The 26,100-nt window shown below is 38.4% G+C and overlaps 1 protein-coding gene across 1 annotated transcript in view; it reads right to left on the bottom strand.

Moving 5' to 3' along the window:
- Positions 1 to 1,079: 1,079 nt before the first annotated feature.
- SMC6 (structural maintenance of chromosomes 6) overlaps positions 1,080 to 26,100 on the bottom strand; it is a 76,810-nt gene continuing 51,789 nt past the window's right edge. Inside the window, 7 exon segments of the mRNA XM_021697792.1 lie at positions 1,080 to 1,586; positions 2,403 to 2,500; positions 5,958 to 6,110; positions 9,478 to 9,583; positions 12,597 to 12,722; positions 16,868 to 17,013; positions 17,763 to 17,900. Coding sequence (XP_021553467.1) covers positions 1,472 to 1,586; positions 2,403 to 2,500; positions 5,958 to 6,110; positions 9,478 to 9,583; positions 12,597 to 12,722; positions 16,868 to 17,013; positions 17,763 to 17,900 — 882 coding nt within the window. The 3' untranslated portion in view covers positions 1,080 to 1,471.

Here is a 26,100-nt window from a genome sequence, read left to right on the forward strand (position 1 = left end):
AAAGCACATGTATGTTAAAAAATAGTTTTGTTACAAACTAGTCATAAACATACCTTTAAAAGGTCAGACTTTGCATGGGCATGGGGGGATGTTTATTAACTTTCGGCATACATTTCCTCTTTCTGTAAATTCTTAGGTTAGAAAAGCACAGATTCTGGACTTCTCATTTGCCAACTGATCTCACTTTAAGGTTAATCAGACTCCCTCCCCTCTACTAAAATAAAAAACAAAATCCAGTTTTTCTCAGTATCCACAGAAGTGTTGCTGCTTCTAAAATACTGCTTTTTTTCTTAAAATACTTCCTTTTCAATTACATAAGTATTTATTGCTAGCAATACAGGGAATGCTTCTTGGGTATCCATGTCTGTCTTAAAAACCTAGCACTTACCCTAATATCAAAGAGAATATAGGCAGGAGTCTTATTCATGCCTTCTTCTTCTTCAAAAAAAAAGTCAGTAACTACCACTTCTTACAATATGCTGTATTTTATCATTCTACGAAGCACACTCTTAAACAACCCTAAAATCAGGACGTGTCTTTAATGGCACGTACGTCAGCTCACCATCAACACGCTGGCCTCTGGCTCTGCGCTGCTTTCCTGCCCCAGGGGGAGCCCCACTTTTCCCAGCCCTTCTCCCCAGCCTGGGTCCTCTCAGCTGAGCCCAAGCTGAGCAGGAGCTGAGCCAAAGCGCTGGCCCAGCAGCAGAGGGGTTTGAAGCCAGACAAGTACGTGCAGTGCGTGACCCAGGCCGCATGACACTTAAAGGACTGAGAAAGGCACTGGTCAGAGCTGGTGGTGCTCTGGTGCTCCTTCAAAGTGCCACACGGACAGCATCCTACATTTGAGTGAAATATAATAATTAAAAGTACAGCCCAAATCTATCGTCGTATCTTTGATGATAAAAAATGACCTGTGCAGGAATTCTGAGCAGTGTTTGGGAGTCCTGTCCAGGTCCCTCATAATTAAGCAAGAGAGACAATAAATGCACTGCAAGCTGGTCCCCGTCCACAGACCACCTGTGCACCCCCAACCCCTGTAATGAGAATGTGATTCTCTGGAAAACAAAACTAAATATAATCAGGTGCTCAAACTTTTATTTTAACTCTTACAAAATACCATAGAAATGAACCCAAACTAAACAGATATGTACATGTACCTATGTACAAAATTTTACTTCTGAAAAACAATCTATAAAAGTAGATGGTTAAAAAAAACGAACTTAAAAAAGATTTAAAACCAATACTATGAAATTAATTTCCTCAAAGTAAAGTAACAGACATTTTAAATTGCTGGTTGTAGTAGGCTTTCTAGACTTATTTACATATTTTATTGGGACCAGAAATATAAAGGAGTTTCTTTTATTTTAGATTATCTTCAGTTTCATTTTATTTCATTACATACTCCTGAATCTTTTTCCCTTTACAAGTCCTTCAACATGAGGACACGGCGGAGGCCATAGGAAGTTACAGATCAACTTCGGTCTTCTTCTTCCTCTTGACCCACAGGTCGGAAAGGCAATGTAGTTTGTCCTCTTTCAGGGTCAGACATTCGAAGGATTCTGATCAGTTTACTTGATGGAAGTGAACTAGAGGAAGCAAAATTAATTACTCAGATTACGAGGAAAATTTTTTCACGTTAAAAAAAATTCTAATACTCCCTCATGAAAACACCAGTCTACTGCATCTGCTACTGTGGGATACGTTGACTCTCTGGAGTTCTAGGAGAAATATAATTTGCAATAAAGAAATCACTTGTTTTCATTTTTAAAAATTAACTTCCTGCTAAATGAGGTAGGCTTTCAGTTTAGAAGAAAAAGAAAATGAGGAGATTTATATACCAACTATTTCTAATTCTTATTCTTGTCTAGCCAAGAAGCAGTTACCTGAATATTCCCAATCACAAACTTCCATCCCCACAGGATCAAGTGACCACTGTAGAGGCAGAATATCAACACTAAATGACACATGCCTGACACCTTGTAAGTACCCAAAACCTGCTGACTGCAGAACAGAGCTCTTTTAGAAAGATTAGAAGCAGTAAGTCACCAGGAGAAGGGCCAAGACTAGGGAAATCATGAATTGTGTCTTTAGTCTAAACAGAATTACCAAAATTACTTTACTAGTTGGTCATGATAACCACAAAGAAACAGAGTCAAAATAGAAATAGTAGCAAGTCAATAATCAAATTCACATCAATTTGCTTCTGTTATGGAAGGGAGATAACACAAACAAAATTTTAAATATCTAAAAAGGAAAAATTACCTTAGATCTGACGTTGGAACTGATTTTCTTTTTATTGGTGATTTATGTATTTGCATTTAAAAAATTAAGATTATAAGAGATTTATTTCCCCCTTTTATATATTTGATGTATATATTCACAGAAGAATTTTTAAAAGTTACCTCATGCTTTGAGGGGTAAGCAAGATAAACTGTCTGAAACGCTGGGAATCTGCCATCTTGAGTATCATGTCCATTGCAATCCTCCGGTTAACCATGTCCTGAAGAACAAAGTGAGGATCACTATTGCATCAGTCATATTCCTACAAAAGCAGCATTCTGCTGGCTGTTACAAGCCCCTGCATTTTTATCCAGGGATCACCTACTACTTTATCTGTGGTGCCTAACTATTCACACAGGGAAAGATAATATCCAAAACTATGAGAGGAAAATAACTGAATATATGTATTTTCCAGGTAATTTCTACAATCAGATTATTTGTAAGTATAGCTCCCTCCCTCAAATATACTTAGCAATTAAAGTAATCTGCAGGGGCACCTGGGTGGCTCAGTCATTAAGCGTCTGCCTTTGGCTCAGGTCTTGATCCCAGGGTCCTGGGATCGAGCCCCGCATCGGGAGCCTGCTCCTCCCTCTCCCACTCCCCCTGCTTGTGTTCCCTCTCTCGCTGTGTCTCTCTCTGTCAAATAAATAAATAAAATCTTAAAAAAAATAAAGTAATCTGCAAATATTCCAAAGACACAACTAAATGTTAGAGAATGAATCTAATTTGGACAGTAATAATAATTAATCCCTCAGGAGAACAATATCAAAAGTGATAGCTATAAAGTATTAATTCTCTCAAAATTTCCCTCCGTGATCAAGATGTTTTAAAACCTCTGCCCCTACCCTATCACTTTCTACAATGCGTACAATGTGAACCAATTTATTTATTTATTTATTTTAAGATTTCATTTATTTATTTGACAGAGCGAGAGAGAGAGAGCACAAGCAGGGGGAGAGGCAGGCAGAGGGACAGGGAGAAACAGACTCCCCGCTGAGCAGGGAGCCCGACTCAGGGCTCCATCCCAGGACTCTGGGATCATGACCTGAGCCGAAGGCAGATGCTTCACTGACTGAGCCACCCAGGCGCCCTGAACCAATTTAAATTTATAAACCAGTTCCTCGATTTAATCTTTAAAAGAAGTTAAATAGCATATCAGTGTATAGAAAAACAATGCTTCATTATAACAGGTTTTGAAACGAAATTAAACTGTGGGCTTACATTTTCTGAGTTCAAATAACAGAGAAAGAAAAAATCAAAGTACCTTGAAAACTGAAAAGTGGAAAACATAACCAAATACGTTTATAGGCATATATTTTTAAAGGTCTATTTGAAACTTTATGTGGCAGTACAGCATGGTGGTTAAGAACACACTGTTTTGGAGGCAGACCAACATCCTGGTGATATTGCTCAATGGCTTGTATTATATAAATTGTTCCCTCTGGCATATCTGTAAAGCAATCTAACTTAAAGTTAACAAAAATAATGAGAGCTTGCACAAGCAGATGCTGTCCTTTCAAAACACTGCCCTGGGGAGGCCTATCATTTAATAACAAAGCTGCCAGACCACCAAAATATTTTTGTTTCTGAGTGGTTTTCAGAACTTGGGCACATTTTTCTGAATAATTCCAATGGGGCAAAATGCCATTCTGATTAAGAACCTCTACGTTTATGAAAGAGAAAGAAGTTATTCAGAATTAAATCTGACAAATAAGATGGGTGATAAGACTGCAAAATGGCATTTCAAACAAAATGAGTGCCTGGTAAGAACAATCCTCTCCTGCGATTTGTGAATTAGCTCTGAAGCCAATTCTCAGAGAATTTCTAACCAATCACAGCAATGGTATCAAGGGGAAAAATGACACTGAGGATTATACAGGACTCACAGGTATAAACTGCATGAACGAGCACTTTGTAGTACTTATTATGGGCTAGGCATCAGGTAGGTAAAAATATCAAGACATAGTTGGTAACTTCACAACGAAAATGTATAAAATACGTAATAGTACAATGTATATAATATAAAATTACATAATATATTTTATATTATAAAATATAAAAATACTAGTATGAGCTGGTGTAGGGTGGTGCCAAGGGAGCTCTGAGAGGTTCCTAAATCCTGCCTGGTGGTCACAAAGGCTCTATAAAGGTCACATCCGAACGAGGTCTGGAAAGATGAGTAGGATTCTGACATACACAAAGAAGGGCACAACAAGAAGAGGCACAGTGTTTGGAAAATCATAAGTAGCTTATAAGGGATAGCCACAGAAGGGGTAGATGCTACATCACGAAGGGTCTCAGCTACCCAAAGAATTAAACATTCATCCCAGATAAGATAATTCACCACCTCAGAGTTCTAAACAAGTAAGTGCCCATGATCAGATTCATTTTAGAAATATAAACCTGGCAAAACAGTGAGGGAAGGACTAAGGAATAAGGAAGACTAAAGTCTGGGAGTCTGGACAGGAGGCGGTTACAACAGGCAGGGGAGGAGACACAGACAAGCTAACAGGAAGGAACAGAGACTCGGAAGGTCAGGCGTGATGGGCAAGTAAAAAGGGAGGAAGGATCACAGATACATCAAAGGTCTGGCAGTGCGAGGTAACAGGGTAGGTAACAGCAATTTGCCAGCAATCAAAGTAGCGGATTCAGGAAAAGGAAGAGGCTCTGGGTGGAAGACTTGCTGAGTTTGAGGCCTGGCTGTGCCTGATGACGTCTAACAGTGGTTGGGCATATGAGTCTGGAGTGCAAGAGAGGTGTCAGGGTGAGACACTCAGCTGTGCTGGTATCCACATGTAGGTGGTAGTGTTGGGGACTCTGTGTGTGTGTGTATGTGGTGTGTGTGTTTAGTGTGTAGGTGTACGTAGGGTATGGCATCCAGGAAAATCAACAACAGTATAAAAAACAAAGAGGGCCTCACACATTTAAGGGCAATGGCATTAGGCGAGGCAGCACTAGAACCAGAAAAGAGGAAAGCAGAAACTGGCAAGAAGACATATTATAGGAGACGGAGGATAGGTCTCTGGTACCAAATACTTCAAAGAATTAAAATAATACTAAAAGTTCATTGATGATCTTTGCTAAACAAGTTTTACTAGAGTATTATAGTCTAAACCCAGATTACAGTGGGTTTAAGAAAGTATAAGGCATGAAGAAGTACACAGCATGGTTAACGGCTGGCTGGTGAAGGCTCACTCGGTCTCCACCATCGTCAGTGCATTTACATGTAAGACTGGAGCATCTCACCAAAACCCTAGGAGGTAGGAAAGATTAATGAGGTTATTTTATGCATGAAGAAACTGAGGCCCAAAGTTCTCTGCGGAAGTAGCGGCAGAGGTTAGGTCTCAATCCCAGGTTTATGATTTCCAAGTCAAATGTTCCTGCCCCTTGTGTGGCATCTGCTGCTCTTCTAATCCAAGCGAGGGTAAGGAAATGCTTACCGCTGTGAAAATGGAAGCTGGAGATAGGCTAGGGAAGAGGCGGAAGCCCAGGACGGGGTCTCCAGGGTAGCAGGGAGAGAACTAGAACTCTTAGTTCTTCCCTACCACCTCTCATGGACTAAAGTGTCAGGGCAGGATCCCTTCTCTTGGGGGTAAAGCTAAAGAAAGAATTGCTTCCTTTCAAAATACACATTTCCAACAACAACAACAATTTGAGAATTCAAAATTTAACACTACCATGTAGACATCAAACTCATCCAGGCATCTGAAAGGAGACTCAGCAATGGACCATAGAGAAAGAATGAAGCAAACTGTGGAAAAAGAACGTTCTCCTCCGGATAAGGCTCTCATGTCGTTGAAAGCAGCTCTGTTTCCCTCTCCAGGCTGAACCTTGAGTGAGTTAAAAAACAAAGTGGAGCAAAAATCAGACTAAATTCTTTACAAAAAGGCTGGCTAGCATTAGAAAAGAATGGGTTTACAGTAAAAAAAAAAAAAAGAATAAAATCATTTAGTGATTTAGTGATATGGAAATGACATCTGTTTAACAATATTAACTCTGATCCATGAATGTGGGCTATCTTCCCATTTATTTGTGTCTTCTTCAATTTCCTTCATCAATGTCTTATAGTTTTCAGTGTACTGATCCTTCACCTCCTTGGTTAAATTTATTCCTAAGTACTTTATTATTTTCGATGCTACTGTGAATGAGATTGCTTGCTTTTTCTTTTTTCAAGCACTGCTAAGCGCTAAGACAATCTTTTGTTACTTGAATTACAGTGACATCTAGTGGTTAAGTTGCTTTAAAGGTAATTACTGAACGTCAAAAAGACAAGAGGACCAACTTCAAGAGGCTCACGCTGGTCCAGGATGAACAGCAGCAACAAACTGAAACGTGTAAAATCTCTTTCAAAAATTCCTCTTAATAAGGGCTCAGAGGGACAATAAAAAAGAAATTAATAAAATTAATAACAAACTCTTTCACACAATATCCTGGGGAGACAGTATAAGATAACATTAGAAGGAATTCTATTTCATTTGGACAGAATTTCAGACATACATATATACCCATAAGGTGGAAAAATGGGGTACCATCAGCTTGTCTACCATAAAGTTTTACCACATGTGTTTTAGCAGACACATAACTTCACTTATTTTTCACACCCACTATTTGAAAATTATGTGCCTCTCATTTAGGAAAGGGTTATAAAAAATTCTGAATTTAAACATACACTGAAATTTTTATCATCCATAAGTCTGAATCTGTGAGAATCCAAATGAAAAAGCAACTAAGTAGTAAAAAGCCAAACCAAGCCAACCAACCAAAAAACTACTCCACAAAAAAGCAAGAACTAAGTAACAGGATGTGGTCCTTTGCTCCAAAATTGCATTTTGTATTGATCTAATAAATGAAGCCCTAGACTAATTGTGGAGATCTAAATTTCACCCCTATTATTAACTTATCATGGGACTTTGGTCTCAGTTTATTTATTTGTAAAACAAAGACTAGAGAACTAAAGGATCCTTAAAACAGTAATATTCTTTTTGAATAACAGGGGTGATAATGTCAGAAGGGCTAGCTTTGGTTGTCCTGTACAGTTAGCTCTGGGGATAAATTATCCAAACACTCCTAATATTTTCTTCTTTTTTTCATTTTCATTAGAGTATAATTCATATACAGTAAGGAAGATAAAGCTTAAGTGTTCAGCTCAATTACCTGGGTAATTACTCAGATCAAGACACAGAACATTCCTAGTGTCTCAGCAGATTCTGTGTTCTCTCCTCGTCACTACAAAACCCAAACGGTAACAACTATTCTGACTTTAATCATCACCATTTAATCGGGTGAATTTTTATCAGTTTTTTGAAGAGTTTTTAAGAGTGGGATTGCTTTCATGAACACTGCCAGACAGGTTTCCAAATTAGTTCCACACCCTCACCAACACGAGACGTTATCGGTGTTGCTCATTTTGGTCACACTGGTAGCAGTATGATAGTCATCTATTATGGTATATATTCGTATTTTTCTTTTTTCTTTCTTTTTTTTTTAAGAGAGGGAGAGAGGGGAGAGGCTGAGGGAAAGGGAGAGAGAGAATCCTAGCAGACTATCCATGCAGAGCGTGGAGCTGGACATGGGGCTTGATCTCACAACCCTGAGATCATGACCTGAGCTGAAATCAAGAGTCAGACGCTTAACTGACTGAGCCACCCAGGCACCTCAAATTCGTATTTTTTCTTTTTTTTTTTTTTGAATTTTATTTATTTTATTATTTTTTTAAGATTTTATTTATTTATTTGACAGAGAGAGACACAGCGAGAGAGGGAACACAAGCAGGGGGAGTGGGAGAGGGAGAAGCAGGCATCCTGCTGAGCAGGTAGCCCGATGTGGGGCTCCATCCCAGGACCCTGGGATCATGACCTGAGCCGAAGGCAGACGCTTAACCGACTGAGCCACCCAGGCGCCCCCAAATTCGTATTTTTCTGATGAATAATGATACTGAGCACTTTTTTCAGGTACTTATTCACCACTTGGATACTTTATGAAGTTCCTCTTTAAGCATTTTGACCATTTTTAAATGCATCGTCATTCTTTATTATTTCTTAAAAAATTTAGATGAGTCTTGTGTATATGTACTGTAAATTATCATTTATTCTAAGTATTAAAATGAAGTATAAAACTTATGACAACTACGAGCAGTAAGCAATTACTTAAAAGTTTTGCCCCAGGGGCGCCTGGGTGGCTCAGTCGTTAAAAGTCTGCTTTCGGCTCAGGTCATGATCCCAGGGTCCTGGGATGGAGCCCTGCATCCGGCTCCCTGCTCAGCAGGAAGCCTGCTTCTCCCTCTCCCACTCCCCCTGCTTGTGTTCCCTCTCTCACTGTGTGTCTCTTTCTTTCAAATAAATAAATAAAATCTTAAAAAAATAAAAAAATAAAAAATAAAATAAAAATTTTGCACCAATTGTTTAGAGTGGGTGGTTGCTCTTGACCACCTGAACACATAATTTTTTTTTTTTTAAAGATTTTATTTATTTATTTGACAAAGACAGAGACAGCGAGAGCAGGAACACAAGCAGGGGGAGTGGGAGAGGGAGAAGCAGGCTTCCCACCGAGCAGGGAGCCTGATCTGGGACTCGATCCCAGGACCCTGGGATCATGACCTGAGTCGAAGGCGGACGCTAAACGACTGAGCCACCCAGGTGCCCCTGAACACATAATTTTTAATGCTATCTCCCTTACTCCCTCTTTCAATGCATACGACCGTGAAAGAATCCACAAACACAGACTCTACAAGTTAAATATGGTGGCTTTGTTTTTTCAAAAGAGGCTGTATCTACAGATACCTTCAGAAATACATGCAAAGACAATTACAAGGGATAGAACATTCTTCTGAGAAATCCTTTCTTGGTTTCCTATAGTGACTTCCAGAGTCTATGGACTTTCTCTAATATCCCACATAAATTAAAATGCTAGATGAATTTTAAAAAGAAAGCTGTGGAGTGGAAAGAGGGTAAACATTTGTCACTGAAAATAAAATTCCTGGTCATCTTCTTGGTGGTTGTTGGGGGGGGGGGTACAATGGCAGTGTTAGCCAATGAGATCTATTTAATTTTCAACACTCTGGCAAATACTAGCCTTAACTTAAAAGTAAATTCTTTTGCTTTTCAAAGACAACAGATTAAAGCTTATCAATGTATTATCAAAAGAAATGCAGCAGCTAATTCTCCTAATAATTAGCATACGAAGAGTTAAGACACTTACTGATATGCTCAGAGTTTCATTCTTGTGGTCAAAATTCATCTTTCCACAATAAGCCCGCTGAGACAATAGGTTGTCAAAGTACAATTTGCATCGTAAAGTCAAACACCTTGGAATAAAGAAATGGGGCACATTAAAAAGGATATAAAAATATAAAAACTGTATATTCAGCATGATCTTTAAACGAGCATTTAATAGGTAGGATTTTAAGATTTTTTCCCCCCATCTTTATATTTTGTGTCCCCACATTTTTACCACCTCATTTCCTTTTATAATAAACAAACATCATAGAATGAAAAATGATGCTATCCCACATTTAATATATTCTATTACATTACAATCCATCCATATGAATATATCAATCAATTCAAGCAATTTATATGAGGCATCACCCTAATACGGAAGACATAAATCTTGTCCTTGAGATTAAACTCTAGTAGTTTGTTAAGATAATAAATAAATGGCCTATTCATTTGCATATCTCCTCTCAATTTATGGAGACATTAAGGGTGAGGGCAATCTCTTAATCCTTCTATACCGATAATGCCTTACCCACAGCCGGGCACAATGCAAACTCCATCTATCACATGGCATTCCACTGTAAGGAGGACCTTTCCCTTCTTCCTCATTTATTTATTTATTTATTTATTCACTTTTCTATTGATCAGGATGGAGTCACAGATTCTTATTTTATTCACGGGGTTACCATCCATTCCTGCCTCACACAGGCCCAGGTTTGGCCAGTGGGAGCCTCTTCAGGCTGCCTCTTACGTCCTTTTATCATGACTCCCCGTTTCTTCCAAGCACTTCCTTACTTCCTGGCATAGCAAGAGGCCCAGCTGTACCTTCTCTGCCCAGCTCTGGAATCCAGCCATTTCTCCAAGAGGGGTAATGGTATTTGGAAAATAAGATCTAGATGAGAGAAGACTTTTTTCTTAACATCTTTGCTTCTTAATGGGCCTATGGTTCATTTCTTCAGAGTAACTATCATTTATTATTATCCCTCCTAATTCCCTTGCTAAAATACGTTAAATCTCCGCCCCAGGAAACACTGAGAGCTTGAGCTTTCTTTTGTGACACAGCAACCACAGCTAGCCGGTTTTCAGAATTTTCTGTTAACCTTTCTTTCACTATTGGTAAGTATTCTTCAATTGCTTCCATACACGGGATGTCTTAAGAGAGACTGTCTTCATAAAATGGCAAGGTTCTCCAGTGTAAAGAGATAAACAATTTTAAAAATTTGATCATTCTTATTCTACTCCTAAGACTGGGTAAAAAAGACAAAATATGTCAGTGGCGAAGAAACATATCAAGGTAATAAACTGTAAGATGAGTACCTTTACAGAAAATATTTTGAATATAAATTTCCTGGTAAGAATATAAACACAAACCCTACTGCTTCTGAAAAAGATGTAGAAATAGGCATTGGATATAGTCTTTTTTTTTTTAAGATTTTATTTATTTATTTGACAGAGAGAGACACAGTGAGAGAGGGAACACAAGCAGGGGGAGTGGGAGAGGGAGAAGCAGGCTTCCCGCAGAGCAGGGAGCCCAATGCGGGGCTCGATCCCAGGACCCTGGTACTGTGACCTGAGCCGAAGGCAGACACTTAACACCTGAGCCACCCAGGCGCCCCGACATTGGATATAGTCTTAGCCTGACACACCCAAAACACTGCACGGAATAAATGAAACAAGTTTTCAGACTGGACATCGGACAGTACAGGCAATTCCAGTCAAAATGATCCCTTAAAATACGGGAAACAAATGAATTGAGCCTTATAGATGTCACACATCACTATTTACAGAAAGAGTAAAGGGGAGTGGAAACCCAGCCTGAAGGTCTCCCTGTTACAGAAGACAGAGCTGGGCATCTGGGGAGGCCAAGCTGCTCCAGGTCTCAAAGCCTAGAGTGCAGCACAGAGGGGACTCCAGAGCACAGACAGAGGGCGCCGCAAGTCTCAAGCTGAGAACTCTCTCTGCCTGTGTGAAGCTGCAGCAACAAACATCCCAAAACCGCAGAAGCAATCCCCACAGGTCACCTGGAGCCAGGAATAGTCCCAGTTCCCACAGGCAGAAGCCTTCTAACTCACAAGGTATCAGTGGAGTACCCCAAGGGCATTGCTGATCCTGGACCAGCTGCTCAGGTCCCACTTGATGAAACTTACAAGTAGCCTCAAAAGGATAAAAATAAATCCCACATAAGTGAAGTCCTATTAACATGCTTACAAACTGAAGCACACATTTCAAAAACTAACCTACGGTTTAGTTAAGGAATATGACCAAACATGCAAAGCCTACTTTTCTTTACGGAATTAACTGAATTTCCTCATAAATACTAGATATATTTTTTTTAATTCTCTAGTCTTAGGATTATAGAGTTTCGGGTATGAATACAGGTAAAAAGCAGGTCATTGAGGGAATGCCAGTGGGGAAAACAGGGGTTAAGTGCAAAGACTAGGACAGCTTTGACTCCAAGTAGGTCAAGGGCTATCCCTACCTATCAACTGACCTCTGGTTTATTTCTGTTGTTTGTGATTTTCACTGGGGTCAATCTATCCCTGAGAATATGAATATTTCTGGGTACATATAATATCCAGTTTCTCTGATCTTGTGTTCATTCTTTCAACCAATATATATCAACTTTCTACTACATTTCAGGTACTGGAGACACAGCAGTAAACAAATCAGAGTCTACATCCACGGAGCCACACCATTCCATTAGATCATAAACTGAGATACTACCTCAACAGGTCCCGTCAAAAACTTTTATCCCTTAAGAACATGCAATGTCCAAGAGTGCAAGAGGCTGTTTCAAAGCCAGTGAGCTCCCATTGAAAGGACCTATGTAAGCAGAGATTGAACAGCCATCTCTGAGTTTCCTAGTAAAGGGTATCTAATGGAGTAGAAAAACTGGATAAGCTTGCTTTAAAACTCCCTTCCAATCCAGAATTCTCTGATTAAATGACAGGACCCTAAATACCGCCCAATTAAGGAAAGCAGTTTCTTCTTTAACTGAATCATGTGAAGTTCTTTCAATTTAATATTCTTATTTATAAGGGATAATGCGAAAACAAAATATGAAAATGTGAGATATGTGGTAATATTTTTAAGTGCACTTACCTTCTAAATTGTTGATATGTTTTGTATCTGTGAGTCATTATTTCTTCCAGCAATTTAATAAACCTTTTTAAAGTCCTTACTTTATTATCCAGATCAAGATAGGTTTCTCTTGCTTCTTGATACTGCCTGTTTTATGAACAAAATATTAAGTTAGTAAGTGTCATTCAAAGAAACATAAAGAAAAGTAAAATCTCAAATATATTTTTTGGGGAAGAAGGGAGAATGCAGGGAGTGCCAAGGGGCCCAGAAATAGCAGGTGTCCTGTTTCCAGGCAAACTATACTCCCAGAATGAGCACGTGCTGCCCCAAAGGGGAAGAGCTGTACGCAGGGCTGGGCAGGAGAAAAGTCCAGGCCCTGGAGAAGGCAGAGGAAGTACATGAGGAAAGTGCCCAGGGGCAGGGGGGGGTGGGTAGGGAAAGATCTTAGAAATGCCAGCAAATATACACCTTCTACAAGTGAAGGGATCACATTGGAAGGCAAGAAATGTTTCCCTTAGTGACAGAGGCCAGTGCAAGAACAGAGGAACACAAGGTGAGCGTTAGGATCTGCCAACCCCAGCCTGAACAAGACAAGGTCAAAGAGGCAGAGAAGGCCGGGTCCCGCAGAAGTGTTATTACAGAGGGCAACAGCTCACTGGTAGAACAGAGGAGAGAAGGTTCTTGACCGAGTCTGAAAGGCAAGCTTGGCCAAGGCTCCACAGCTCCCCACCCCAAGCTTATTCAAATGCCCAGTCCAGGAAAATCCACGTAAAAAATGAATAACACAAAAGGTACAAGTAGTCTCCACATACAGATATTAATGGAAATAGGCTTGGGAAAGAGCAGCACGACACCCCCTAGAGACAAAGAAAACTCATCAGAACCACGTGGTTACAAACCCGATGAAAACTGTAACTGAAAAACCATGAATTAAGACAGAACATGACATAGTGCTACCAGGAAGAGACACCTCAAAACAGAAATAAAAGAACTGAAAGAATAGATAAATCAAAGAACTCAGAGAACAGATAGGTAAACAACAGAAGGTGATAACCAGGTAAGAGGAGGCGGCGAGTAGGAACCTGGAGGACCGGGGGGGGGGGGGGGGGGGGGTTTGGACCAAAAAGAACAAAGATATGAAGACAGAGTGAGGCGAGGATGCACAAGGGAAAAGAGACAACGCAGAAAACACTGACAGAGAGATCAGAAATGAGAAAAGCAAAAACATGGGGAGAAAGATAACACGGTAGACAAAATAACTAGAAGACAAAGGACATACTACATGTGTGCAACAAAGGCCTACACAAAACCAACTAAACAACAGCACAGCAAATATGTAAAAGTAAAACACAAACAAGAAATTTTAAGAAATAAGATACATCTACAGATTAAAAAAACACAGTGTACACCAAGGAAGAAAGATCACAGAATCTGACATTCTGGACACATTATAGCACTCATCATAAAACAGATGGTCAAGAGAAAAAGAATGTTCTATCAGGTGGAACTACCCCTTCAAATTCAAAAGCTACAGACAAACAGTTCTGAACATGCAAAAACAAAACACATTACTTCACATGGCCATTTTTAAGGACGCAATTAATTATAAGACAAAATTTCAAAAGGCTACGTAGCCCTTTGGACAAAGATAAAATACTCTCTTCACACCAAAAATACAGAAAAATGAAGAAGTACATAAAAAGTTCACAGAAAAAGATAAATGAATGGTCTTAAGGCATGAAAAGATGTTCAGACTCAGTATAAGTGAAATGGAAACTAAAATTACATTGAGCTATATTCTTTTCTTTTTTTAAGGAAATCTACCAGTTCATTGGCAAAAAAAAAAAAAAAAAATCTAAGGTTATCACACTGTTTAGGCTGAGGGGAACAAGCCCTCAGACACACTGTCCTCAGGAGTGTGAACAAGCACAGTCCCTAGAAGGGAGTCTTCCAAAATGGAGTCAATCCTATTAAAACACCCCGACTATACAATAAGACATATGTACAAAACTATTTACTCTGACCACCATTTATAACAGCAAGGGATTAGATTAGAATTTGACTATCCATTAGTAGATGATTCAATACCATATAATTACAAAAAGCAATGAGAAAATGCCTGTATATTGATATAAAAAGATCTCTACAATATATCATTAAACCAAAGAAAGCAATCTGTACAACAGTTTACTTACTGTGTTCTCTCTTGTATCTGGCAAAAATAAGAATAACATGCTCACATTACCTTTTATTTACATAAACAATGAAAGCTAATTATCTAATTATCTAATTTAATTAGATAAAAAGAGAGAAAAGTGGTAGAGATGAGACTGGAGAGAAGTAGACACCTTTCATGGGGTGCCCCTTTACACTGAATTGAAAACATGGGAGGTAAAACATCGGGTCCTCACTTCCAAGATGACCAAGAAAAAAAGGAATAATCCTGGACGTGCCACAAAGAGCCCCTCCGCTGCACCAGCTGCGCCCATTGCACAACCTGGGACAAGGCCATTAAGAAGTAGGTTATTCATATTCATTCGGGACAGGGTAGAGGCCGCTGGGTCAGGGACATTGCCAAAGTGAGTGTCTTTGACGGCTGTGTGCGAGCCTACAGGGCTGTGCAAGCCATGCTATTCACAGCAGGGCAGCCAGGCACTGCTCTCGGGAGGTACCACAGGACCCAACACCCCCGCCCCGATGTGGGCCCGTGGGTGCTGCCCCTTGACCTCCAGTAAGGCCGGTGGAAGGAGCCAAGTACCTAAGGACTGAAGAAAAACTGGTCTCTGGAAAAAAATAAACTGGAGATTATACTTTATTTTTGTGTGTGTGTGTTTACCTTTTAAACAAATTTTTCTTTTATTTAAATTCAATTAACATATAGTGTATTATTAGTTTCAGAGGTAGAGGTCAATGACTCATCAGTCTTATGTAACACCCAGGGCTCATCACATCACCTGCCCTCCTTAATGCCCATCCCCCAGTTACCCCACCCCCCTCCCCCTCCCCTCCAGCAACCCTCAGTTTGTTTCCTATGATTAATAGTCTCTTATGGTTTGTGGAGATTATACTTTAAAAACAAAACAAAACATGTGGGGTATTATCTATTTTAAAGAAAAACTACTCTTACTTTGTTTGTGTTTCTTCCCATTGTTTTCCACCGTTTTTGAAAACAGAATTGAGATCATTCCTGTTCCTGAACTTTGTATTATGAAAAGCTCTTCATAAAGTATAACAGATGTAATTTTTTACTATAATTCAACCAGCATCCTATAGCTGTACACAATTTCTAATTTTCCAGCTTTATAAGTAATGCTACAATAAACATACCTGGGCACAGAGTGCTTTTCTCATTTTGGATTATAATAACGAAATTTCTTGGCCAAATTGAAATTTTTGAAGGCGTTTGACATAAACTGCCTTAACGCTTTTCAGAAAAACTTTAATAATAATCACATCTAACATTTTATGTATCCTACATCCTGTTTGTTATGGACTGACTCATTTAATCCGCATAAGCACCCTACAACTACAGGTATCCCTATCTTACAGATGAGAAAATTCAGGTTCAGAGAGATTAGGTCACTGGCAAAAGTCCCATCACTGGAAGTAAAACCGCAATTCAAACCAAGGTTGTCTTGCTTGAGAAACTGTGCTTTCACTATGCTAGAGCTTCCGTTCTTACCACTAATATAAAAATAGCCATTTCACTGAAATCTCACTGACATGAGACTGACATTTTTTTTCAGCTTGACATACATGAAAATGGCTTCTAATGGTTCTGATTTGCATTTCTTTTAATTGCTTGTGAAGCTGAACATTTTTTCTTTATGAATCTTATAGGTATAAAAATGGCATTTATGTTAAAATATCACTCCATGAGTTTTGTTATGATTCAGAAGAAAAAACGTTAATTATTTTTCTTAAAGATTTATTTTATTTGAGAGAGAGAGAGAGAATGTGTGGAAGTGGGGGGAGGGGCGGAGGGAGAGGGAGAGAAAGAATCCCAAGCTGACTCCCCACTGAGCGCAGAGTCCCATGTGGGGCTCGATCCCATAACCCATGAGATCATGACTTGAACTGAAATCGTAAGTTGGGCACTTAACTGACTGGGCCACCCAGGTGCCCCCCATTATTATTTATTATTAAGAACACACATATGGAAAATGAGCTTGGCTGTAACTATATGCCATAGCAATACTCAAACCAAATTTATGATTTATATATAAACATTTATTTTTTATGTCTTTGTAATATATATGAATAATAAAGTAGAAAAGCTACCAACCACTTACCTCATTATTTCCTCTCGATCTCCATGACTAGCATGTTCTGCTTGTATCTTTTGTCTTAATCTATTAATTTCTTTGTCCAGAATTGATGCAGATTTTTTTACTTCTATCCGTTCTGGGCAGATTTGTCTTGCTTGTGACATTTTCTCCTAAGGTTATAGATGTTTAGTATCTTTAAAACTCGTCTTTGACGTAGTAATTCATTGTACTACTTGTGCCGACAAATGCAAAGTAAAATTCTGAACTTAGGATCAGAATTTTAGATGTTTTTTAATTATTTTTACGATCAATGTTATTTCTTTAAGCTTTATATTGAGAAGAGAGTCTAGACTCTATAAATCTTCAAGAGAAAATTGCATTACTATGCACAACTTTAATAATTTGTAAGCTCTCCTTATCTTCCTAGTGAAACAAATTTCAAGTGGCAGTTATGAAAAGTGTGGCACTTTTCAGTCAGCTTTCTGTGTTTTAGGGATGGCCTTTGAACACCAAATAGTACTGAAAACACAAACAAAAAGACCCTCATACTCATAAAATATTAAAAAACTCAAAGCACCTTTACACATAGTACTTATTTTACCCAGGCTACTCGGAGGAAGGGGTGCCTTTTCCTGACATAAAGCTGCTATCCACTTGCCAAGCTGGGCATTTAAGGAGCTAAGTGGCTGAGAGTGTCACTTTCTAGATCTCGCAGGGGCATGAGATTAGACCTGCTGTCTGAGCTAGAGCCTTCTCCATGGTGGGTGGCCTCGCGATTCACTGAAACAGCAGTCCCTCTACACGAGACGGACCGTCCCCAGACCATGTGTCTGTATTTGGAAGGGTGACGTTAAGGAAAACACTTTAACAGCCCTGACTAAGGCGGTAAACAAAACATAAAAGAGAAATGTTGGATAACCTCTAGTTCTTTTTCTTTCATATTGAGTTCTCGTTTCTTTTTATTTAAAGTATCCAAGTGTTCTTTCTGCTTTTCCTCGTAATGCCGTTTCCCTCGTTTTTGGTTATCCACTTCAGAATCAGCAAGGTTTAATTCATCCTGTTTGAAGAAAGCCAAAATAATCTTTAAAGAAAAGATTGTTTAAAAAAAATTACCAGCATAGGTACAAAACGAACTGATAACTCAACAAAGTGGACAGGGTAATGTTGCTTCCAGAGGCAAGCACTGAGCTCAAATCCAGGCGTATGAATGGAAGTGAGAGGTTTCCACAAATTAGGAAGTCACAATATTATATTCAAATCCTAACATGAAGTCTCCATATATTATGGTCCTTTCAACTTTACTTTGGTAAACAAGAGAGTTTTGTGGAAAGTCACAGAGTTTTAAGCCTGAAAAGACTTAAAAAAACAATTCAAGTGCTGGATATTTACAGAGGTGATCTGGTTTTTTAAAAAGGTGAGTCAGCGTGGAAGAGAAAAGGATGCAAAGATATTTGTCACTGACTTATTTAGTCATCATTCTGGAAATAAAACCTCACAATTTTAGCATTTTTAAGATCACCTTAAGAATAAATAGTAGTGGATTATGATAAGGTAAAGATGTATATTATAATGCACAATAACCACTGGAAAAAGAAGAGTAATGGCTTAAAAACTAGCAGAAGCGATTAAAAAAATGAACACTAAAAATTACTAGGCTAATCCCAAAAGAAAAAGAGAGGAAACAGGAACAAGAACAATTAAAACACATATAGCTAACCATTTTTTTTTTAAGATTAAATGCTTTTTTTTTTTTTAAAGATTTCATTTATTTATTTGACACAGAGAGACACAGCGAGAGAGGGAACACAAGCAGGGGGAGTGGGAGAGGGAGAAGCAGGCTCCCGGCTGAGCAGGGAGCCCGATGCGGGGCTCGATCCAGGATTTTGGGATCATGACCTGAGCTGAAGGCAGACGTTCAACGACTGAGCCACCCAGGTGCCCTAAGTGCTTTCTTTTTAAGACCAAGTACAAGGCAAGGATCTAGTCCCATTCTACTCAACACTGTATTGCAGGCCCAGGCTAATTCAATGAAAATGTAAAAAGGAAATAAAAAGCATAGTTATCGGAAAGGAAGAGTAAAACCACATTTAAAAAAAAGAGATGACTGGAGCGCCTGGGTGGCTCAGTTAGTTGAGCGTCCAACTCTTGGTTTCGGCTCAAATCATGATGTCAGGGTCGTGGGACTGAGCCCTGAGCTGGGTTCCATGCTGAGTGTGGAGCCTGCTTGGGATTCTCTCTCCCACTCTCTCTGCCCTATCCACCCCCCAAATACATAAATAAATAAAATCTTAAAAAAAAGAGATGATTGTATGAAGAAATTTTAAAGGAAAAGCTTTTAAATTAATAAGTTTAGAAAAGTCACTGGAGGGGCGCCTGGATGGCTCAGTCAGTTGAGCGACTGCCTTCGGCTCAGGTCATGATCCTGGAGTCCCGGGATCGAGTCCCGCATCGGGCTCCCTGCTCGGCAGGGAGTCTGCTTCTCCCTCTGACCCTCCCCCCTCTCATGCTCTCTCTATCTCATTGTCTCTCTCAAATAAATAAATAAAATCTTTAAAAAAGAAAAAAAAAAAAAAGAAAAGTCACTGGATACGATGCCAAAACAAAAGTCAGTAATATTTCTACATGCTAGGAATAATTTAAAAATTAATTAAAATCTTTAACATTCACTATAGCATCAAAAACATCAAACATATACCCGGAATACATAATGAACTCTTAAACTCAACAAGAAAGACACATAAACGCAAGTGAAAAAAGGGCAAAGATTTGATCAGACATTTCTCCAAAGAAGATATGCACATGAGCAATACGAACATGATAATTTGCTCAACAGTATTAGACATAAGGAAAATGCAAATCAAAACCACAACAAGAACATTTCATTCTTTGGGGCACTTGGGTGGCTCAGTTAAGCATCTGCCTTCAGCTCAGGTCATGATCCCACAGTCCTGGGATTGAGCCCCACATCAGGCTCCCTGCTCAGTGAGGAGTCTGCTTCTCCCTCTCCCCATCTCTCTCTCAAATAAATAAAATCTTAAAAAAAAAAAAAAATTTCACACCTAACAATATGGTTAAAATAGAAAAGGCACACAGTAACAAGTGCTGGTTCCCAAGGATGTGGAGAAACTGGGACACTCAAACGTTGTTGGTGGGAATGTAAAGTGGTGCACTTTTGAAAACAGTTTCAAAGTTTCTCAAAACATAAGCATGTAGCTCAACAATTCTACTCCTAGGTATTTATCCAAAAGAAAGAAAAACATGTACATGAATGTTCACAGCAGTAGTTCCCAAAGTACCATCAACTGATGAATGGATCAATAAATTGTGATATACAATGGCGTATTACTAGGCAATACAAAGTTACAAATTACTGGTACATGTTAGAACTGGGATGAACACTGAAAACATTATACTAAGTGAAAGAGTTCAGTCACAAAAGACCACATATTATGATTTCACTGACATGAAATGTCTAGAATAGGCAAATCTATAGATAGTGGTTGACAAGTGTGTATTCTGTACACAGAATACAAGTCCTGAATATATTTTGTTAGATGTACATAGAAACATTTCTTTTGAGGAACTGTGAAAGGTGTTGTAGTTTTAATTTCATCATCCATGTGTTCATTGCTAGTGTATAAAAATACAATTGATTTTCATTATGTGTATCTTGTTTTCTGTGACTTTGCTGAACTTATTTATTAGTTCTGGGAGTTTTCTTGTAGACTCCTTGAGCTTTTTTTCTAAGTAGACAATCCTGGCACGTCAAATAGAGTTTTATTTCTTCCTTTACAATCTGTATATCTATTATTTCCTTTCTTTGCCATATTGCACTGGCTAGAACGTCCAATGCTAACTACACTGAGTAAATGTAGTGAGATAAACATTTTTACCTTCTTCATGCTAACTAGGTTGTTTCTGGTCTTTAATGTGTTGAAGAAATTCTTCATTTCTATTTTTCTGAGGCTTTTTTAAATTATTATTATTTTATTTATTTATTTGACAGAGAGAGAGAGAGACAGTGAGAGAGGGAACATAAGCAGGGGGAGTGGGAGAGGGTGAAGCAGGCTTCCCAGTGAACAGGGAGACTGATACAGGGCTTGATCCCAGGACATTGGGATCATGACCTGAGCCAAAGGCAGATGCTTAGCGACTGAGCTACCCAGGTGCCCCTTTCTGAGGCTTTATAAAAAATCACGAGTGGGTGAATATTATCAAATATTTGTTCTGCACTAATTGATGTCTGATTTCTCTTCTTCAGCCTATTTATACAGTGTAAATAGTCTTGCATCTCCAGAATAAGTAAACCTCATGTGGTCACTGCGAATAATATATAAAAAGAATACATATTTTATATACTGTTTTTCTATTGTTCAGTGCCATAAATTTCCCTCTCAGCACTGCTTTAGCTCCATTCCATAAATTTTGATAAATCATCTTCATTTTCATTTGGCTCAAATATTTAAAGATTTCTCTCAATACTTTCTCTTTGGGCCCTGGGTTATTTAGAAGGATGTTAAGTTTCACATATTTGGAAATTATCTTTCTATTAAAAGATCTTTAATTGAAGATCTTTAAAAGATCTCTAGTATGAATGCATTATGATTAGGAAACACACTGTATAATTTCAATACTTTTAAATTGTTGGGTTTTTTTAACGGTCCCGGAGGTGATCTATCTTGGTGTATATGCCACAGGCCCTCGAAAATGAGGTATATTCTGCTGGTGTTGGTAGTATTCTCTAAGTATTGATTAGATACTGTAGGTTGAGGTGCTGTTCAGTTTTCGAAATCCTTACTGATCTTCTGTTCTATCAGTTATTGAGGGAGTTCTGTCATATTTTGCAGGTTGTACGTTTGGTGCAGCTGTGCTGTTTTGGTGCACACACTTAGGATTGCTGTGTATTACTGGTGGATTAACCCTTTTGGCATTAGATAATGTCCTTCTCTGCCTCTGGTAATTTTATTTTGAAGTGTACCTTATCAGATTTTAATATAGGTACCCCTGCTTTCATTTAATTATCATTTGCAAGATACATAAACTTTCATTTATTTATTTTCAACCTTCCATAGGTTACATTTGAATTGATCTTCTTGTAGATAGCATATATACTGGTCATGTTTTTAACCTAATCTGCCTATATCTGTCTTTTTTAAGATTTTATTTATTCATTCATTCATTCATTCATTCACTCATTCATTCAAGAGCTAGAAAGAGAGAGGCCTGCAAGTGGGGGGAGGGGCAGAGGGAAACGGAGAGACAGAGAATCACAAGCAGACTCTGCGCTGAGCATGGGAGCCTGATGCTTGATCTCATGACCCTAAGATCATGACCTGAGCCAAAACCAAGAGTCAGATGTTTAACTGACTGAGCCACCTAGATGCCCTGTGCCTATATCTGTCTTTCAATTATTTATTAAGACCACTTACATTCAATGTAATCATATAACTAGGGCTTAAATCTGTCATTTCATTGTTTTGTCTTTTTTTTTTTAAGATTTTATTTATTTGACAGACAGACAACGAGAGCAGGAACACAAGCAGGGGGAGTGGGAGAGGGAGAAGCAGGCTTCCTGCGGAGCGGGGAGCCCAATGCGGGGCTCCATCCCAGGCCCCTGGGATCATGACCTGAGCTGAAGGCAGACGCTTAATGACTGAGCCACCCAGGGGCCCGTTTTGTCTTTTTTTTTTTTAAAAAGACTTTATTTACTTATTTGACAGAGAGAAACACAGCGAGAGAGGGAACACAAGCAGGGGGAGTGGGAGAGGGAGAAGCAGGCTTCCCACGGAGCAGGGAGCCTGATGTGGGGCTCGATCCCAGGACCCTGGGACCATAACCTGAGCCAAAGACAGACGCTTAGTGACTGAGCCACCCAGGCGCCCCTGTTTTGTCTTTTTATCTATCTTCTTTTTCCGGCTTCATGTGGGTTACTTGAACATTTTCTTAGAATTCCATTATGATTTGTCTATATATAGTACTTTTGAGTATATCTTTTTGAAGAGCTTTTTTCAGTGGTTGCTCCAGGTATTATATTTGTATTGTATATATTCAACAACAGAGTCTACTGTCATAATTTTTACCAGCTTGATTATAAATATACAAATCATACCTCCCATTCTAGTCCTTTATGCTTATTTTTTAATATAATTGTCTTAAATATTTCCTCTACATATTTTAGAACCATCTCAGACATTATTAAAATTTTATTTGCTTTTAAACATAATTTTAAAAACTCAAGAAGAAAAGGAAAAGTCTACTGCATTTACGTATATGTTTAACTTGTTTTTCTTCCTTCCTGATGTTCCAAAATTCCTCCTTTTATTGTTTTCTATTTTGAGAACTTTTAGCCATTCTGTTAGAACAAGTCTGCTGGCAACAAGTTCTCCAAGTTTTCCTTCATCTGAAAATGTTTCAATTTTTCCTTTACTGCTGATAGATATTTATGCTAGAATTAGATTATGGGTTGGCTGGTCTTTTCTTTCAGCAATTGAAAAATGTGCTACTTCCATATGGTTTTTATGGTTTCTGATGAGAAACTGGTTATCATTCAAATAGTTGTTTTTGTTTTTGTTTCCCATAGAGGTAAGGCTTCTCTCTTGGTGCTTTTAAGACTTTGTCTTTAGCTTTCAGAAGTTTGACTACGATGTGTTTTATTGTGGATTATTTTGGGTTTATCCCATTTGGGGTTCACTCACTTTCTTAATCTGTAAGTTCAGACTTTTTGCCAAATTTGAAAAGGATGCAGCTATTATTTCTTGGAGTACGTTTTTAGCCCTGTCCTCTTTCTCCTCTCTTTTGGGGACTCCAATGATACAAATGTCAGATCTTTGGGTATACAGTCTCCCAGGTCCTTAAAGTGTTACTCATTTTTTCAGACTTTTTTCTTTTCTTTTTCTTTTGCTTGGTTTAGTCTATTTTCTCTCTGTTGTTCAGATTTATAAGGGACAATAGTAAGAAAAATTATGGAACAACTACATGTTCAATACATGTGATAAACTTCAAGGAGACAATAAAATCCCTAAGTAGAAAACTTAAATAGCTCCGTATCAACTAAAGAAATCGAATTCATAAAGAAACTACAGGCCACAAAGAAAATTACAGGCCAAGAAAGCTTTGCTGATAAATTCTATATATAAAAAAGAAATAATTCCAAATATGCAAAAACTTTCAGAAAAGGGAAGGGAAACACCTCCAAACTTATTTTATAAGGCCAATATAGCCATAATAAAAAAAAAATCAAACACATCACAAGAGAATCAGAGAGTAATGAATAAACAAGGGCCAAAAATCTTCAAGAGGAAGATTGGAATGGAATATTAGCCACAAAAAAGAAAGAAATCCTGCCATTTGCAACAACATGGACGGAACTAGAGAGTATTGTTAAACGAAATAAGTCAGAGAAAGACAAATACTATATGATTTCACTCATATGTGGAGTTTAAGAAAAAAAACAAACGAACTAAGGGGAAAAAAAGAGAGAGAGGCAAATCAAGAAACAGACTCTAGAGAACAAACTGATGGTGACCAGAAAGGAGGTGGTGGGGGGATGGGTGAAACAGGTGATGGGGATGAAGGAGGGCACCTGTGATGAGCAAAGGGCGTTGTATGAAGTGTTGAATCACTATTGTACACCTGAAACTAATCTTGCACTGTATGTTAACTAACTGGAATTCAAATAAAAACTTAAAAAAAAATCTTCACTAAAATTTTGATGGATTTCAGAACCACCAAAAGAAGGTTTAGCCTGGCAGTTTGTTCATTTAGTCTTATATACAAAGACTTGTACACTAATGCTCAAGGCAGCTTTATTTGTAATAGCCCCCAAACTGGAAGCCCGTATGTCCCTCAGTAGGTAAATGAATAAACAAACTGTGATATAGCAAATACAATGGAATAGTACTCAGCAATAAAAAGGAATGAATTACTGATTCAAGTAAAAATAAGGATGAATATCATAATCAAAAAGAACAACTTTTATTCCATTCACTTTCAAAATATAGTGTAGACATACGTGCTAGACCATGTGTTATGTTCTGAAAAAGGTCAAACCAAAAAACAGTAAGAGTACAAAATGTGTGATTCCATTATACATAATTCTAGAAAGTGTGTAGACTATAGTAATAGCAAGCAGATTGGTAATTAGAGACAAGGAGAGGGGGTGAGGAGAGAGAGATTATAAAGGGACATGGGGAAACTTTTGAGTGTGAAGGACATGTTCCATTCTCTAATTGTGTGGTTTCATAGGTTATACATGTCAATACTTATCAAACTGTACACTTCCATGTGTATTCAATGTACATCAGTTATATCTCAATAAAACTTTTTAAAAGTCTCCTTATTTGGGACGCCTGGGTGGCTCAGTTGGTTAAGCGTATGCCTGTGGCTCAGGTCATGATCTCAGGGTCCTGGGATCGAGTCCCTTATCAGGCCTCTTCCTCTCCTGCTCCCCCTGCTTGTGCTTCCTCTTTCTCCCTCTATTTCTCTGTCAAATAAATAAATATAAAAAAAATCTTAAAAAAAAAAGTCTCCTGATTTAAGGACCACCAAATTAAATTTTACTCAGTTTGTTGATTTGTTTTTTGGGCCTAGCACTAGTCAGATACACTGTGATGATCATGGTCATCCTCAAGAGTTACAGTCAGAAACAGAGAAAGAAATAAACACCAACCAAAACAGTAAAAACAGCATCAAGAAAGACAGAATATTTGGAAGTGTCCCAAAAGGAAAAGAACTTATGAAGTATCTAAAAACTGAAAATATTTACTTCATACAACACAGGATACAGGCTATCTTATAAGACTACAATTTATTGCATCTTGCTCATACTGCTAAAAATAACTATCCCCCATGGTAGATGTCTGATTATAAGAGTTCTATTAAAACTAAAGACACTGTTACATCGAGGATGGAGAAAACCTGTTCCTTTACTTCAAAGAGAATTTTAAAAAATGGGTGCAACTGATGTAGTAGGAGACATTACAATTAGAAAATTGAGTAACTTATGAAACGGATGGTTGAACACTTAAGTTTTCAAATCATTTGTGGTAGGAGCTTTCACACTAAATAGGTCCACATTTGCTTCAGGGAGCCAAAGGGTAAAGTGTTTCAGGCCACGTTTGTGCTGGCTAATCTTCCCTCCCGGCAACTGTGGAAAGGTATGGATTGAACTTGTAAAATAGGACAAAAAGAAACTAAGCTGATGTCACTACCCCTTCCTCCACATTTACCATGATTGTGTGATCTGTTCTTGTGTACTT

The sequence above is a fragment of the Neomonachus schauinslandi genome, chromosome 10 (genome assembly GCF_002201575.2).
Source record: "Neomonachus schauinslandi chromosome 10, ASM220157v2, whole genome shotgun sequence".
Classification (NCBI taxonomy): domain Eukaryota; kingdom Metazoa; phylum Chordata; class Mammalia; order Carnivora; family Phocidae; genus Neomonachus; species Neomonachus schauinslandi.